Raw genomic sequence first — 13,466 nt, 5'->3', positions numbered from 1 at the left:
CATAAAAGACACAATCAGATAAAGCTGCTGAAGGGAAAAGCCGACGCGTGCAGCAGCAGCAGTTGTGAAAACTTGAAGGGTATCTCTTACAAACAGCCACAAAGCCCATCACTGCTGCGTGACAGAGCAAGCTTCAGTAAAATCATCTGGTTCTTCTCATGATCCTCAGAAGTCTGCAGTTAGAGCCTTAAGGCAAGCAAAACTGCTTTTGATGTTTCACTTACATTTCACATTCATTCCTGCTGGAAGGTCAGAAAGGTTTGGATTTAATACGATCAGACAGCAGATCAGCGGAGCGTGCCTCGGGATGAGACGAGGTGAGGCGGCTTTGTTACCACGACAATTAGAAGAATAGTTTAAAAATCACCTCTGATTTCATTATGACAAACTCATTCAACGAAACAGGAAACAAAACGATACTCATCGGGGTCAAATCAAAGAAAAGATAACAGCGTTTTGAAGTGCTATCTGAACTGAAGTGGGGATTCTCCTCAGTCTTCTCTGAGTTCTGTGAAGATTGTTCTGAAATCAGTGATCATAGCTGATTATATTTAATCTCATGGCTGCTGTCACTCACATCAGCTTCAGAAAACTCAGAATATCTCCAAGGCACCTCTGGTGAAATCCTGATTTTATAACCTCGAAGACTGAACTGTGATTCAGCTGGATTTACTATCTAAGTTAGAGTCAGAATATCTTTAACATTGTGTCAGCTTTAGCTAAGTCTTTATTTAGCTCCAAATCGTCATTACTTAACTGTTATTATTAACTCCCTGTGTTTGATATGTAGAAACAGTCAAAGCTTTCGTTTGAGTCACTCTGTGGTGATATTTTATTTCAAATTGAAGACTCCAAATGCTGACGTCAACAAGAGCAAAAGAGATAAAGAAAGATGATGAAGAAACGAGCAGCTCAGTCAAAGGTCATGGAAAATATAAGACTTTTTCAAAATGTAATATTTTGAAGAACTGCCTGAAACCGTCAGGACCGCCCCTGTCAGAAACTTTAACCGTCAGCCTCCTGAAATCATCTCACTAAAGGGGGAACGGCTATTTCTGTGGCCGAAGGTCTGAGGGGAAGAGTCTCCGACAAGATGAAACACCTAATTCTCACCAAGTCTGGCCAATAAAAACCTGTCTGGAAGCACTCGTGCGTCGGAGGCTGCAGTTAGAGGTCAACAGGCCTAAGGCCTCTGTCAGCAGAGCTTTATTGTCTCAATCTGGAGTTCAGAGGACAAGATGGAGAAAGATGAGCTCTGCTCTGACCGGAGAAGTAAACGTGTCCAAATGCTCTTCGAGCCGAGCTTCAAATAAATCTGCACGCATCCGATTTCATTTCACAACAAAACTGAGAATGAATGAGATGAAGTGAGACTTACCAGGCAACTTCCATTAGTGATATCGGCACAGCTGCTGCGTAGATGGCCAGGTCACCGTACAGATAGACGATGATGCAGATGTAGAACATATTGACACCAACTGAAAAACAGAGAGAGGAAAGAAAAAAACAAAAACGGACAAACAAGATATGAACGACACAGCCAGCTTGTGTTTGAGGGTTTAAAAACAAGATTCAAGACTTAACTCAAGGCAGAGAGGCGACAAGCCAACACATTTTTCACCTCTGTCATCTGTCCAAACGATAAAAGACATTTGTTGGACCAATAAAACACCTCCTTCCTGTCATGCTGGCATTAATTACAGCCGTTCATCTTTTTTCAGGAACAGCAGCGTGTGCAGAAGAGACACGTGTAGTTGGACCGATGGAAAATAATAAAAGGTTTAATCCAAAAACTCTCCACAACCACAAGCGTTTGACATCTGCCCCTCCTCCTCCCAGAATCCTCTTTCTACCTTGTCATCACCCCCCCCCCAAACTCTCTGCCCCCGGATTGGCAGGTCCTGCCAGGCTGCTTTTGCCAAGCCGAGAATCGAAAGCTTTCACCAGCAGTCAGGTGATTGCGGCCTACCTCACATCCATCACGCTCTTGAAATCTCAGAAGGGGGATCGACTGTCATACTGGACCGCTCAGGTAATTCATTGTGGCCAAAGAAATTAGAGCCTAGAGTTCATTAAAAGCAGATAAGAAGTGACAGATTTACAACTTGGCTGGCTGCACTGATTCTATTTTGAATTAAAGGCCCGGGCTGCAAACAGTGCAAAACACAGCCAAAGGAACCGCCGTGACGTCAGCTGTTGGGTGAGATTTCCTCTTAGCATCCATAACTTACTTAGACCACAAAGATTTAGTCTATTCAGTTCATCCCAGAGAGGAAATGAATGTTTGTGACGGTTAGAATAAGTTACTTACTGAGAAATAAAACGGTGAATGGACCTCCAACGTCTTTGGTCCAGACTGTCATCACATTTACAGTCTGGCCACAAAACTTTTGCTGAAGATTTATCTCTAAACACACCCTCTGCAACACTGCTGCTTAATTCTGTTCAAAACAACAGCAAAAGTGAACGTGATGTAAGAAGCCGTCCCCGTCTGTCATCTGTCCAGACGAGGACAAAGTATATTAGTGTCTCAGCGGCGGCTAGAAGAAACAGGATGTACCCAACTCCGCCGCCGCTGTCAGTAAGTGATAGCGAGTAGAGAGCTCTGCATGACCACGGGGGGGATGCAGGCCTTTCACGGCACTGTAACTAACACTTCCCGATTACCCGCAGCCACGGGCAAAAACACTGCAAAATGGCTCTTCACGTAGGAGCCCGGCTCTTTCATGTAGCTGTGAAATGCAGAACTATCCGTCAGGACACGACCTGCCGGACCGACGGACAGAAAAAGAAGCAGCAGGGCAGCTTTTCAGTTAAAGGCACATTAAGGAGAGGCAGTTTCATTGGCTTTATTACCCTGTAAGGAGTCAGCAGTACTGTTACACTGAGTAACAGCAGGAGGGCAATGTGTTATTTCATGTTCTTAGAGGCTATTAACGACTCATTACAACGTCGGTCACATCCAAAGCCTCTGAAATAAACAACTAAATGAATTTTAACGTTGAGTTTCACCTCATTAACATCCCCTCTCTCACTGTAATCAAATTCTGTTTCTTGTGGGAAGGACAAGGTGAAATTTTGATGAACGACGATCACAGATACTCAGAAATCAAACCTAGATGGAGTCAGCCACCAAAGGCAACAACATCATTACCTGTACGTGTCTAAAAATAAAAGAGGGGTAAATATGGCAACGCAGCTTTACAACTGGAAGATTTAAGTCTGCTTTGTTCCCATGTAATGGACAGTGATACAGCAACAATTACACTGAATGTTTTTGACATAAAAAAAGGTTTAACCCAAGAATCCTCAGAGATCCAGATGTTGGTCGGAGCCCCTGGTTCCCTAAAGGGTGCTGCTGATATGTGAGGCAATAACCAGCAGTTAACTGAAAAAAGAAGTTATGTGACCAAAAGTGAGACTTCGATCACCTCTAACAAACGACTGGAAGCTAAAACACAGGTTTATCAGTTCTCTCTACACTGGCTCTCCCCGCGGTCGACTTCCATCCTGGGACTAAACTTGTAACATCGATTTGTTGAGCTGATCGCAGTTGAAGTGCATCTGTTAAAAAGCTGACACAACTATTCTTGTTGCTGCTTATGGGAAGTGATGCGGCTGCGGGCTGAAGCCAACGTGTCCATTTATCTTCCCGGAGGCTGCGACGCTCCTGGCTTCATCTTACAGGCCGCTCTCGACGCACAAGTATGACATTTAAGTAAAAGTCACTGAAGTGTTAAAAATGGATGCGGGCGTGTTTGGTTCTCATTAGAAGACACGAGCTCGGGTTACGCCGGAGCAGATTAGCATTCACCGCCGCGGTCCTGCGTTCGTCGAGGGGCTGATCCTGCTGTTTGCAGAGCCGCCATGACGACCGCACACATCACATCACAGAAGCAAAGAAAGGCTGAGATAAGATGTTGATGCAAGGACGGCGCTGTGCTCGTCTCCCCCCTTCTCTGTGACTTTAGCCAAAGTCGTCTTCTAATCAACTTTCAAATCATCAACGTGAAGGTTATAGTAACACCTTTTCCACAGTGGTGCGAATAAACCAGCCCCCATCAACATTCCTGTCAGTGCCTGCAGATCAGGCTGATACGATAGCCGTGGCCTTATTCCAAGCCCGACTTACTGCTGCCACGTCAATTTCAGCCCAGGAGGAAGTCTAACGCCCTCTAAGCAGGAGAGATGCTTTTAATTGCCTGCAAAAAGTGCAGGGCAGAAAGACAATGTGCAATCACGCCTACGGTTTATTATCCGTGAAGAGTGGGGAGGTGGAGCGAGCTACCTCCTGTAAATCTGGCAGAACATAATGGACCCGTTTGCACTTTCTTGTTATTTAGCTCTTTAAATCCATAAAGAGGGAACTGAATGTGGAGGGAGGTCCGGACTACAGTTTGGCCTCAGCTGCTTTATAAGAAAAGGAAGTGATACTCCACACCAGTGAACTCTTCCTGTTGAGGGTCGTCTCCTGAAATCACCGCCAACAAACACAACTGGACAGATTTTCATTATTTCTAAACAAAGTATGTCCAGTTTTGTTGCTCTTTTATCATTTTAAGAGTGAAACTAAAAAAACAGCGTGAATTAATCCGATCTACTGACTGATCTATAAACTGTTCTGCCCGTTCTGTCAAATGTCAGGACCAGTTTCCAGAGTTCAGGGGCCAGATCCATAAAGCTCTGTAGATTTTTGACAAAAACAATATCAATTCTGCCGCCTGTCTGCCGTCACACTTCGTTATCTGGACACTGTGTGAACAAAAAACGCCAGATCACCGAGCTGCGTCTCCTCCATCAGCCGCCACTCAGACTCATTGGTTTGGGAATGAGAAGAGAAAACTAATTTCCTCATTACAGATCAATACCTCCACACGCCTCAGTTGTTTTCATGGCGGGAGGAAAGGTCATCAGCAAAGCTTCTTTTTCTTTCTTTTTTTTTTGGTGTCTTCAGCTTCAACGGGCAGCTCGGAGGAGTGAGTGACAGGAAGCTGGATGGACCGGAGCACACTGCAGCTTTAACAGCACGCCATGCACAAGTGCGTTCACACGTTTGGGTGTGAACATGAGTCGACTGGACCTATATACAAGTGTGTGTGTGTGTGTGTGTGTGTGTGTGTGTGTGTGTGTGTGTGTGTGTGTGTGTGTGTGTGTCTCGAGTGCGCCACCTAGTGCTGAAACACTGAAGGACAGGATGTGTCAGCTCAGATGATGTTGTCAGAGCTTTGACCTTTCATTGTTCCTTTATTCCTGCGACAACAGGGACGCTGCAGATGGTTGAGTCACTCACATCTGGTTAAGAGGAACCAGTCGGCGTAATGCGAGTAGACAAGAGGGGAGGAAAAGGAGGAGGGGGAGGAAGGGGGAGTAAGGGGGGTCGCTGCATGCCCACGTACATGGACAACAACATCCTGAAATGAATGAGATGTAAAGCTCTCCGTCTCTGCTTCAAGGTGATTGTATTGACATCACATGTTAGCAGAGGATTCATTATCATTCAAGCAGTAGTAGTAGACACCTCGGCCCCGCCCTCTTATACCTGCAGAATGAGGACATTAAAAAACCTTGATGGGGTTTGATCAGATAATTAAAACCAAAGGCAATTTATCCATCTATAATTACACCCAGCAGCCTTCCTTGTTAGACCTTTAAAGAACAATCCTTCAGTCCTCCTCATCCTCACTCCCTCCATAAACACGACCAGCGGCGGTGGCAGCAGCTAAATGAGTGACAGGCAGTTTGAGTGGAAGCTGAAGGCCGGAGGAAAATTACCTTTGTTGAAGAACATGGACGCCATTTGACCCATCTCAACCCGCTCCACGATGTCGAAGTGATCGACGTGACCTCCCGACCTCTCTGTGGAAACATTAAAACATCAGCCTGTAGTCAGTCGCATTCGCAGCGGAGGGGGCGAAATGTAGAAGACGGTTTAAGGAAAATAAACAGAGCTGGTTTATTAGATTACTGCTGAGGTTCAGCAGTCTGGATGAAGCAATACAAAAGCTCAGCTCACTGTTACTTAAACCTGATCTCATTTTAACAGCAATAAAACTAACTCTTCATAAAATAGCTGCACAGACGTGATATTACAACATATCACTGTGCACATTTAGAAAATAAACTTGAAAAATGTCAATGCAACGCCAATAAAGATACCCATAGTTCGAGGCAGCTGCTCCTAAAAGCTCACATCGTTCAACATACCCAGAAATTAAATTCATAAAAAGATATAACACAACGAAAAACAGCCACCAGACAAATAATCAGGAGGTGAACCAATGACTGAAATGAATATTTCAACATTCTCATAGCTAATCATCTGAATGAGTCCTAATAAAACCCAGCAGGCTGCAGACTTTTAACTGCTCCACAGAAAATCACAGAAAAGCGCAAAAAGTGAAATTAGCAAGATAACTATTCAAGATAAAACAGAATTTACAGTAAAGCTGCACTGGCTCATCCTTTAACAAGGAAGATTAAACTCATTTTTAATTATGTTTTATAAACCATCAAGACAAATAATCAGGAGACTTGCTTAGTTATTTGTATTTTACTTCATGATCATTTTCAGTTTTCTGGGTTTTTTCATTGTCTGAATTCTGTTTTGCAGCAGCTTGTATGAAAAGTGTTACACAAATAAAAGTTTGGCTGACCGACAAAAACAATCATTGACCTCACTGATACTCACGAACAGACAAGATGGGCTTTGTCTCCGGCTCCGAGCGGCCTCGTCCCATGATGTCATCATCCGAGTACTCAGATGTGGAGTCGCTGTCGTCGATCTGGGGAACAGGAGACATGTGAAGCTTCATAATGATAATCTTAATAAATTTAATAATCGTTTCACTTTACAGGATGTTTGTGTTGTATTCATCTGCTCTGTATACAACACAGTTGGAAGGGAACATCTGGAAAGTGACGAGCAACAGCTGGGATGAACGGCCAAAAATCACAGCAACTCGTCACTTTCTGTCATTTCACTAATTCTCTCTAGTTTGATATCAATCAGCCGCCAGTGAAGGTTAATTCAGTGAGTGTGATTGGCCGAACCGATAAGTGACACGTTGGCAGGAAACCAAGATGAGGAGCGACATGAGATAATGGTCACATGACTAAAAATCAGCTGGCTCACGCCACACATCTGTATTTTCACCCTTTGCAGTTTCTGAAGTCACATACCTAACGAGCTGAGCTTCAGCAAATGTCACCAACTTTGTAAGGGAAGTTCATTCTTTTATTAGCTGCCTAAACATTCTTTAACCTGTGAGAGAAACATGGAAAAACATTAACCCAAGCTAAGAACTGCGCTGCATTTATTCCAACATTAGTTCCACTGTTCTGCCGGCGGGAGGTAAATGGTGTTTGTTTTAATGTCTTATTAGACAAACTGGCCCTGACAGAGGGGACCGTTTACTTCTTTAAAATTTGGTTTGTCTCAAACATCCTCACAGCTAACAGACAGATCGTCAGTTACACTCCTGAAACTGAGGCAGGTTTTTATCTCACCTCTTCCTGCTCCCTCCTCTTCCAGCGCAGCTGAGCGTTGGCCGCCGCCATCGCCTCGATCACGAACGTGGTGGTCATGTAGCTGTTGGGGGCAAAGATGAGAAAACACAGCTGCTTAATAACTCGCTTTTAATGACCTGAATTCACAGTGTTATTCACACTACAGAAATAGTTTCAAGATTATTGGCCATAAATAACAGATTCTCACAGCATTCTGCCCTTTCCATATTTTTCTACCTTCATGCTTTTAATATGTAAAAAAAAAATAACTGAAATTAGATGCAATAAAACAATAAACAATAAAATAAAATGCCTGTAAATATCATCCAGCTTTAAAACTGTTGACTGGTTTATTTCTTCATGAATATAATTTTTAGGAGACAGAGAAACAGAAACCAGTCAGCCAATTAGAAGACCCTCTAAAGTACCTCTGATACAAATTACCGACCTTTACTGTAAAATATTGACCTTTTACAGCTTCAGCTTTATTACATTTAGCCAACTGGTTTGTTTTTGTCGGTCTCTCTGTATACAAGGCAATTTTTTTGTTGTGTGTTCAGTGGGAGCTTCCACTGAGCTGACGTTGGTGGTCTAGTGCAACATCTAGTGGTGGTGCCGATCATAAATATAACATATATTAATAACTGGGGGGGGGGCGACACATATGACTAAGTTAAAACATCCCCAGCAAAGATTGTGTGAATAACAGTGTTTTTTATTGACAGGAAACAAACAACATGGTCAAACATGCTGTGTGGTTCTCTGAATATAAACTGGAAAATACTTGGTGCCGCAGGTGAGTTTGGTTCAAGACTCACCTCATGAAGCCTAAAAATGAGATGAGCGCTAAGCTGACCACCCAACCGGCCGTGGCAAAGGCTTTGGGCATCGTCAGAGCTCCAGTTCCCACGATCAGATTGAACATATAAATCAACCCCACCTGTTGGATGGAGGGAAAGGGAGTCAGTATAATAACACACAGACACACAGAGACCAACAACCTCTCACACTGAGTTTAGAGTCACCAATGAACCTAAGCATGATGCCTTTGGACAGAGGGAGAAAACCCACACAGGCACCAGAAGAACAAGGAAACTGAACAGAAAGGCCCCAGGCCCTGTGAGGCAACAGCGCTCTCCACCTATTGACATATTGAATTATTTCTTTGAGGCCAAAATCTCAAGCGGTGCAGTATCAGGTGCTCCTCAGGAGCCCAGATGATAACATCAACCATAGTCACGGAGGTCAGCTGACAAACAGGCCAGCACTTATTAACCCTATCAGGTGGCAGAGCGCTTTAATGATTCAAAGCTTTAGCTTCCTGGAAACAAAAGAACAAAAACATCTGATCAGTAAGACGTGATGTTTGCGGACAAGTCCTGCAGATGTAAGCAAAGTCAGAGCCTTTAAAAGTGAGTCCAGACCATAAAGAGGCCAACTGTGTTTAAAAAAAAAGAATAAAGTGGATGTGTAAGCAAATTTTGTTTCCTCTTTCATTTTTCACACACAGCATTTGGTCTGTAGACAGTTTATTCTGTCAGTGTAACTCAACAGGTCGAAGACAAAGATCTGATTTGAATATCTGAATATCTGCGGCAGCTCCAAGCTCCTGAAGTCGATTAACATTCTGACAGCTGGTTAAATGAAGAAACGGTTTTCTGCAGACTCTTACAAAGGCGGAGTACGGCTCCCCGGTCTCTGTGATTCCACCTGCCATGGTCGATGGGCCTGAGGAGCAAGCAAGACATTCTGTTAGTGTCCTACAGATTTAATAATCCATTAAATCCATATCTGGCCAACATGTCATTAAAAAGGTCCACTTTGAAATTTGGCATGAACTCTGTTCAGTGAATAAAAAGGGTTTTTTTACTCTAAATGACCACCGTGTACAAACAGAAACAAACAGAATGATCTTTGGGATCATTAAAGTAAATGTTTGTTTATTTCAGCAGATAAAGCTGTTTGTTTTCACAGAACTGACATTTTGTAGCTAGCCGGCTAAAGGCTGTTAGCGCCATCGAAACATGAAAAACGAATTAATGTGACGTTTTTTAAAAATACTGGTGCTCTTTGTGTGTTTGCTGTGCCGATCTGCAGAAGTTCTTCTGTAGGAAATTAAAAAATTTCACTCTCCTCACCTCCCTCCTTCCAACTGTATGCTGCTGAGTTAGCTGCTAGGCTAACAGGGAGCTGCGAGCGGCCGTGCGCCGGCTCAAACCTTCACCAGCCGGCCGAACAACACGCACCGTCGGCGGGGAGCGAACAGCAGCCGGGTCGGGCCCGGACTGATGGAGGGAAGCCGGCGGGGAGGCGCCTTTCTCGGCCAAAAGAGGCTCCGACAGCCGGCGGAGCTGCTGGAGGATCCGCACCAACCTGACGGCTGACCTGAGCCGGACTGCGCCTGCGTCAACGCCACCAAGGCGGAAACACACACTTCCGGGCGTCTCTTTCAAAGTAAAGCGGCTGGTTGTGAATTTTTCTCCAAATCACATTTTGTTGTTGTTGTTGTTTATCAACCGTTCCCCTGTCTCTTCTACATCATGTTTACCTGAACAATCACATTTTTACTATAAATTAGTTTAAGCTTACTGTAACAGTGATCACGATGAACTCAGTGTGGTGAGTTTTGGTTGGTAAAGTTAAACATTATCCAAAATTATTCCAAAAACACGTAGTTCCGGTTTGACCCCCCCATCCGTGCTGATAAACAAAACAATCAAACATCATTTCCAAGCACTCCCTGTCATGTGACCTGAACTCCACTGAATGGTTTAAATGGAGGAAGACTGGAGCACTAAAACATCCAGAGGGCATGTTAGTTGTGTATCACAACTTTACAATCACCTGATGAACACAATCAGATCAGATTTCTGGTGTTGTGATGATTATCAATCTACAGTGTCACATTTATACAGAAACATCATTCAATTCACATCATATTTTATAATGAAGTGAGATTATTTCTGTGAGTATTATCGTTTATGTAAATATTTGAGTTACATGAGTTTTTCAGTCTTTTTGGGGAAAAAAGCTAAAATATTAAGTGACATCGAATTAGCAAAAAGAGCCGTCACAGATCTGAGTACAGCCGCCTCAGTGAAATGAAAATTTCACATTTGTGTCTCTGATTTAGAATATTTTACCACTTTATGACTTTTTAGATTTCACATTTGAATGAGAGCTGATTTATGGATTTCTGACCTGCTGGTTGTGTTTACATGCAGTTGGTCAAATAAAAATGTATTGAATTGGTGATCGTGTTCACCTTTTTGTTTCCATTTTGTGGCTGTAATAACTTGTGATGTTTAAAGTGAAGTGAGTTTATTCTCTTCCTCTCATGTGTGGAGCTTCTTTCATCCAGCAGAGGGAGCTGTAACAAAACACGTCATGAGTTTAACTTCACTGATCTGAGGTTTCAAAAAGACTAAAAACTCTCTTTGTGCTCAATAATAATAAGAACAACATGTTTATTCAAGTCCCTGCAGATATATTTAAATATCGGATTCAATTTTGCTCAAATGTTTTTCTCAGTTTTCATTTTTTTTTGCTTTTACTGAAGAATAGAAATCCGTCTTTTGGCACTTTTCACTGGAGATTTTCCAAAAACCTTTCCAAAAATATCTTGAGTCTTAAATGTCATGCAGGGAGTTCATACGTTGGCATCAGAGTTAAAACAACAACAGCTCATCTGTGATCTGTCTGCTGTAGATTCATGAACAAAACTCCAGGAATCTTACAACAGATGAACGATCACCAGTTTTTTTCTGAACCGTGTTTCATGTTTCATGAGTGAATATTCTTCATTCTGCTGCAGATCAGCTTGTCAGCGAGGGAGTATTTTTAATTGTGTCTTTAACAGATACATAGAAAAACATTGTGTGTCTCTTTATGGTCTTCTTTCATTTCATGTGTTTACTTTCTTTCTCTCTGCGGGTGGTTTTGTGGCTCTTTTGTTCTCCTCACAGAGATTTTATGTCTCTATTGTCATTGTGAGTCTATTTTTAACTATTGTGTGTCCTCTGACTTAGAAGCCTCTCACTAGATGTGAGACACCTCAATAAGAAATTTCCATTTAAAGGCACCAACCTGCTAAATTGATTGGTTTATTTTGAAAAGACATTGAATGAGTTGCAGTTTAAACTGAATCACTTATAGTAGGCAGTGAAAAGAAAAGGTGCAGCGTAGAAGCAACTTTTGTTATTTCTATTAATTTTCTGATATTTTAAATTTATTCCAGCTGGTCCAGTGTTTTAGTTTTAACTGCAGTCATTTCCATTTTATCACTTTTCACATCCGTCAGTAAATCAAAGTTTGCTCGGACTCGGAGGAATCCTGACTGGCTGCCCTTTCCTCGTACACCTTCGTCTCCAGCTTGGATTTCCTGTCTGGGTGTGAGGGAGCTCTGAAACTGGGATAAACTGGGAGCCTGACTGAGGAAGCTGAGCAGCAGCAGTGAGCTCATTCTGTGTTTAAAAGCTCATCGAGCGTTTGCTTCCTGCCTTCATTGTCTAAGATGAGCAGGAAGGATGAGCCATCAAACCGTCACTGCTGCTGCTGCCGGATTCATCCTGATCCCAACTGGATCATAAATCACTCATACATTTAGGAAGCAAACAAAGCGCTTCACATCCATTCATCAGTTTACATCCAGGCTCCATTTTTTATTCATCTGGACAGACACCTTTTAAGTCCAGCCTTTGACAAATCCTGTGAGGCCTCCAGGGCCTGTGGGTTTCCTCGGCCGTTTGGTAATCCATCTTCTCCACACCGTCATCCCTCTCACTCTCTTCTCCCTCCCAATTATCTTATTTTCTGGCACCAGAGATCTGCAGAGGTCCTCCCCGATCCAGCTCCTTTGAAACGTCTGAAAAAGAAAAGAGATTAGAAGGAGATAAGTGAGTCAGTATGAAGCGAAGGCAGCGGTGTGGTTGTCCTGAAGTATTTATGGAGATTCTGTGAATCAGACTTTTGATAATAGGAGCTGTGGCTCATTTCCTTTCATCCCCTCACAGATAAGAGCAGCTGGCTCTGGGAAACCGAAACAGGACAATGTCCCTTTTGTCCGCTCGACTTGAGACGCACAGAGAAAACTACACGTGAACTGAAGGAAGGCTGAAGGAGCTCAGACCTGCAGGATCAAACTGAATCTCCAGTCTGAGCTGCAGGTCTTCTGTTTCCAAATGCTCCTGTCGAACCACAGAATATTTTACAGGAGGATTTCAGGGTCATGTGGGTGTCAGAGGACGAGCTGTCTCTCTCTGAGGTGGACTTGTTCAGACTTGAGGACCGACGTATGTAATTATGATCTGGGCTCATCAAACAGAGACGAGCAGAACCGCAGGACGAGCTCAGACGACAGACACGTCGTTTTGTTCATCAGCAGAGACTCAAAATCTCAGCAGTCCCACCAAACGAGTCACTCAGCTCGTCCTCTGGAGAGCTCATTTTCAGTTTTAATTCATGAAAACAAGAACAATTTGCTTCCTTCTATCAAGCTGTCAAAGAAACATCAATTCTAGTTTTAGATTTCTTAGACTCAAGAACAGAAACTGGTCCAGCATCTGTCCAGATCCATGAGGCTCCCCTTCAAGAACTTCTGCTGACAGGTCCAGACCTCCTGGTCTTCATGTTGTGGCCAGTCAGTGCAGATCCAGAAGCAGCAGTCGTTTGTTTTAGTGACAGCAGAAACAAAAGAAGCAGCCATAAAGACGTCGGACCTCCCGGTCTGAGGTCAGGTGGTCATTTCAGCAGCGACAGTAAATCTCCTCCTCCAGGACAGCTCTGCAAACAAAGGGGGTCTCAGTGAGACCTCCTGGCAGGTGCTGATGGTTTTTTAGACCGGGACGCTGCGATTGTTTTTCTTTTTGTTGTGTGGCAGAATTACAGTGTGTCTCTGCAGTAGCCGTTGTGTTTTTGTGTTGATGTAAACAATGTGAAGCGACGCAGACACGAGAGAACGT

General features: G+C 43.3%; 1 protein-coding gene across 2 annotated transcripts in view; it reads right to left on the bottom strand.

Moving 5' to 3' along the window:
• tmem104 (transmembrane protein 104) overlaps positions 1 to 9,900 on the bottom strand; it is a 32,243-nt gene extending 22,343 nt beyond the window's left edge. Inside the window, exons 1-7 of one of the 2 annotated variants that reach the window (XM_029509091.1) lie at positions 9,645 to 9,900; positions 9,179 to 9,234; positions 8,325 to 8,446; positions 7,507 to 7,588; positions 6,689 to 6,782; positions 5,773 to 5,856; positions 1,379 to 1,478 (exon numbers count right to left, since the gene is read on the bottom strand). In XM_029509091.1, the coding sequence (XP_029364951.1) occupies positions 1,379 to 1,478; positions 5,773 to 5,856; positions 6,689 to 6,782; positions 7,507 to 7,588; positions 8,325 to 8,446; positions 9,179 to 9,223 (527 nt within the window). In that variant the 5' untranslated portion in view covers positions 9,224 to 9,234; positions 9,645 to 9,900. Of the gene's footprint in view, positions 1 to 1,378; positions 1,479 to 5,772; positions 5,857 to 6,688; positions 6,783 to 7,179; positions 7,264 to 7,506; positions 7,589 to 8,324; positions 8,447 to 9,178; positions 9,235 to 9,644 lie in introns of those variants that run through there. The other variant, XM_029509092.1, reaches the window with a different exon arrangement.
• Between the last annotated feature and the right edge of the window lie 3,566 nt (positions 9,901 to 13,466).

The sequence above is a fragment of the Echeneis naucrates genome, chromosome 8 (assembly GCF_900963305.1).
Source record: "Echeneis naucrates chromosome 8, fEcheNa1.1, whole genome shotgun sequence".
Taxonomy (NCBI): domain Eukaryota; kingdom Metazoa; phylum Chordata; class Actinopteri; order Carangiformes; family Echeneidae; genus Echeneis; species Echeneis naucrates.
This window is presented reverse-complemented; position numbering and strand designations above follow the sequence as displayed.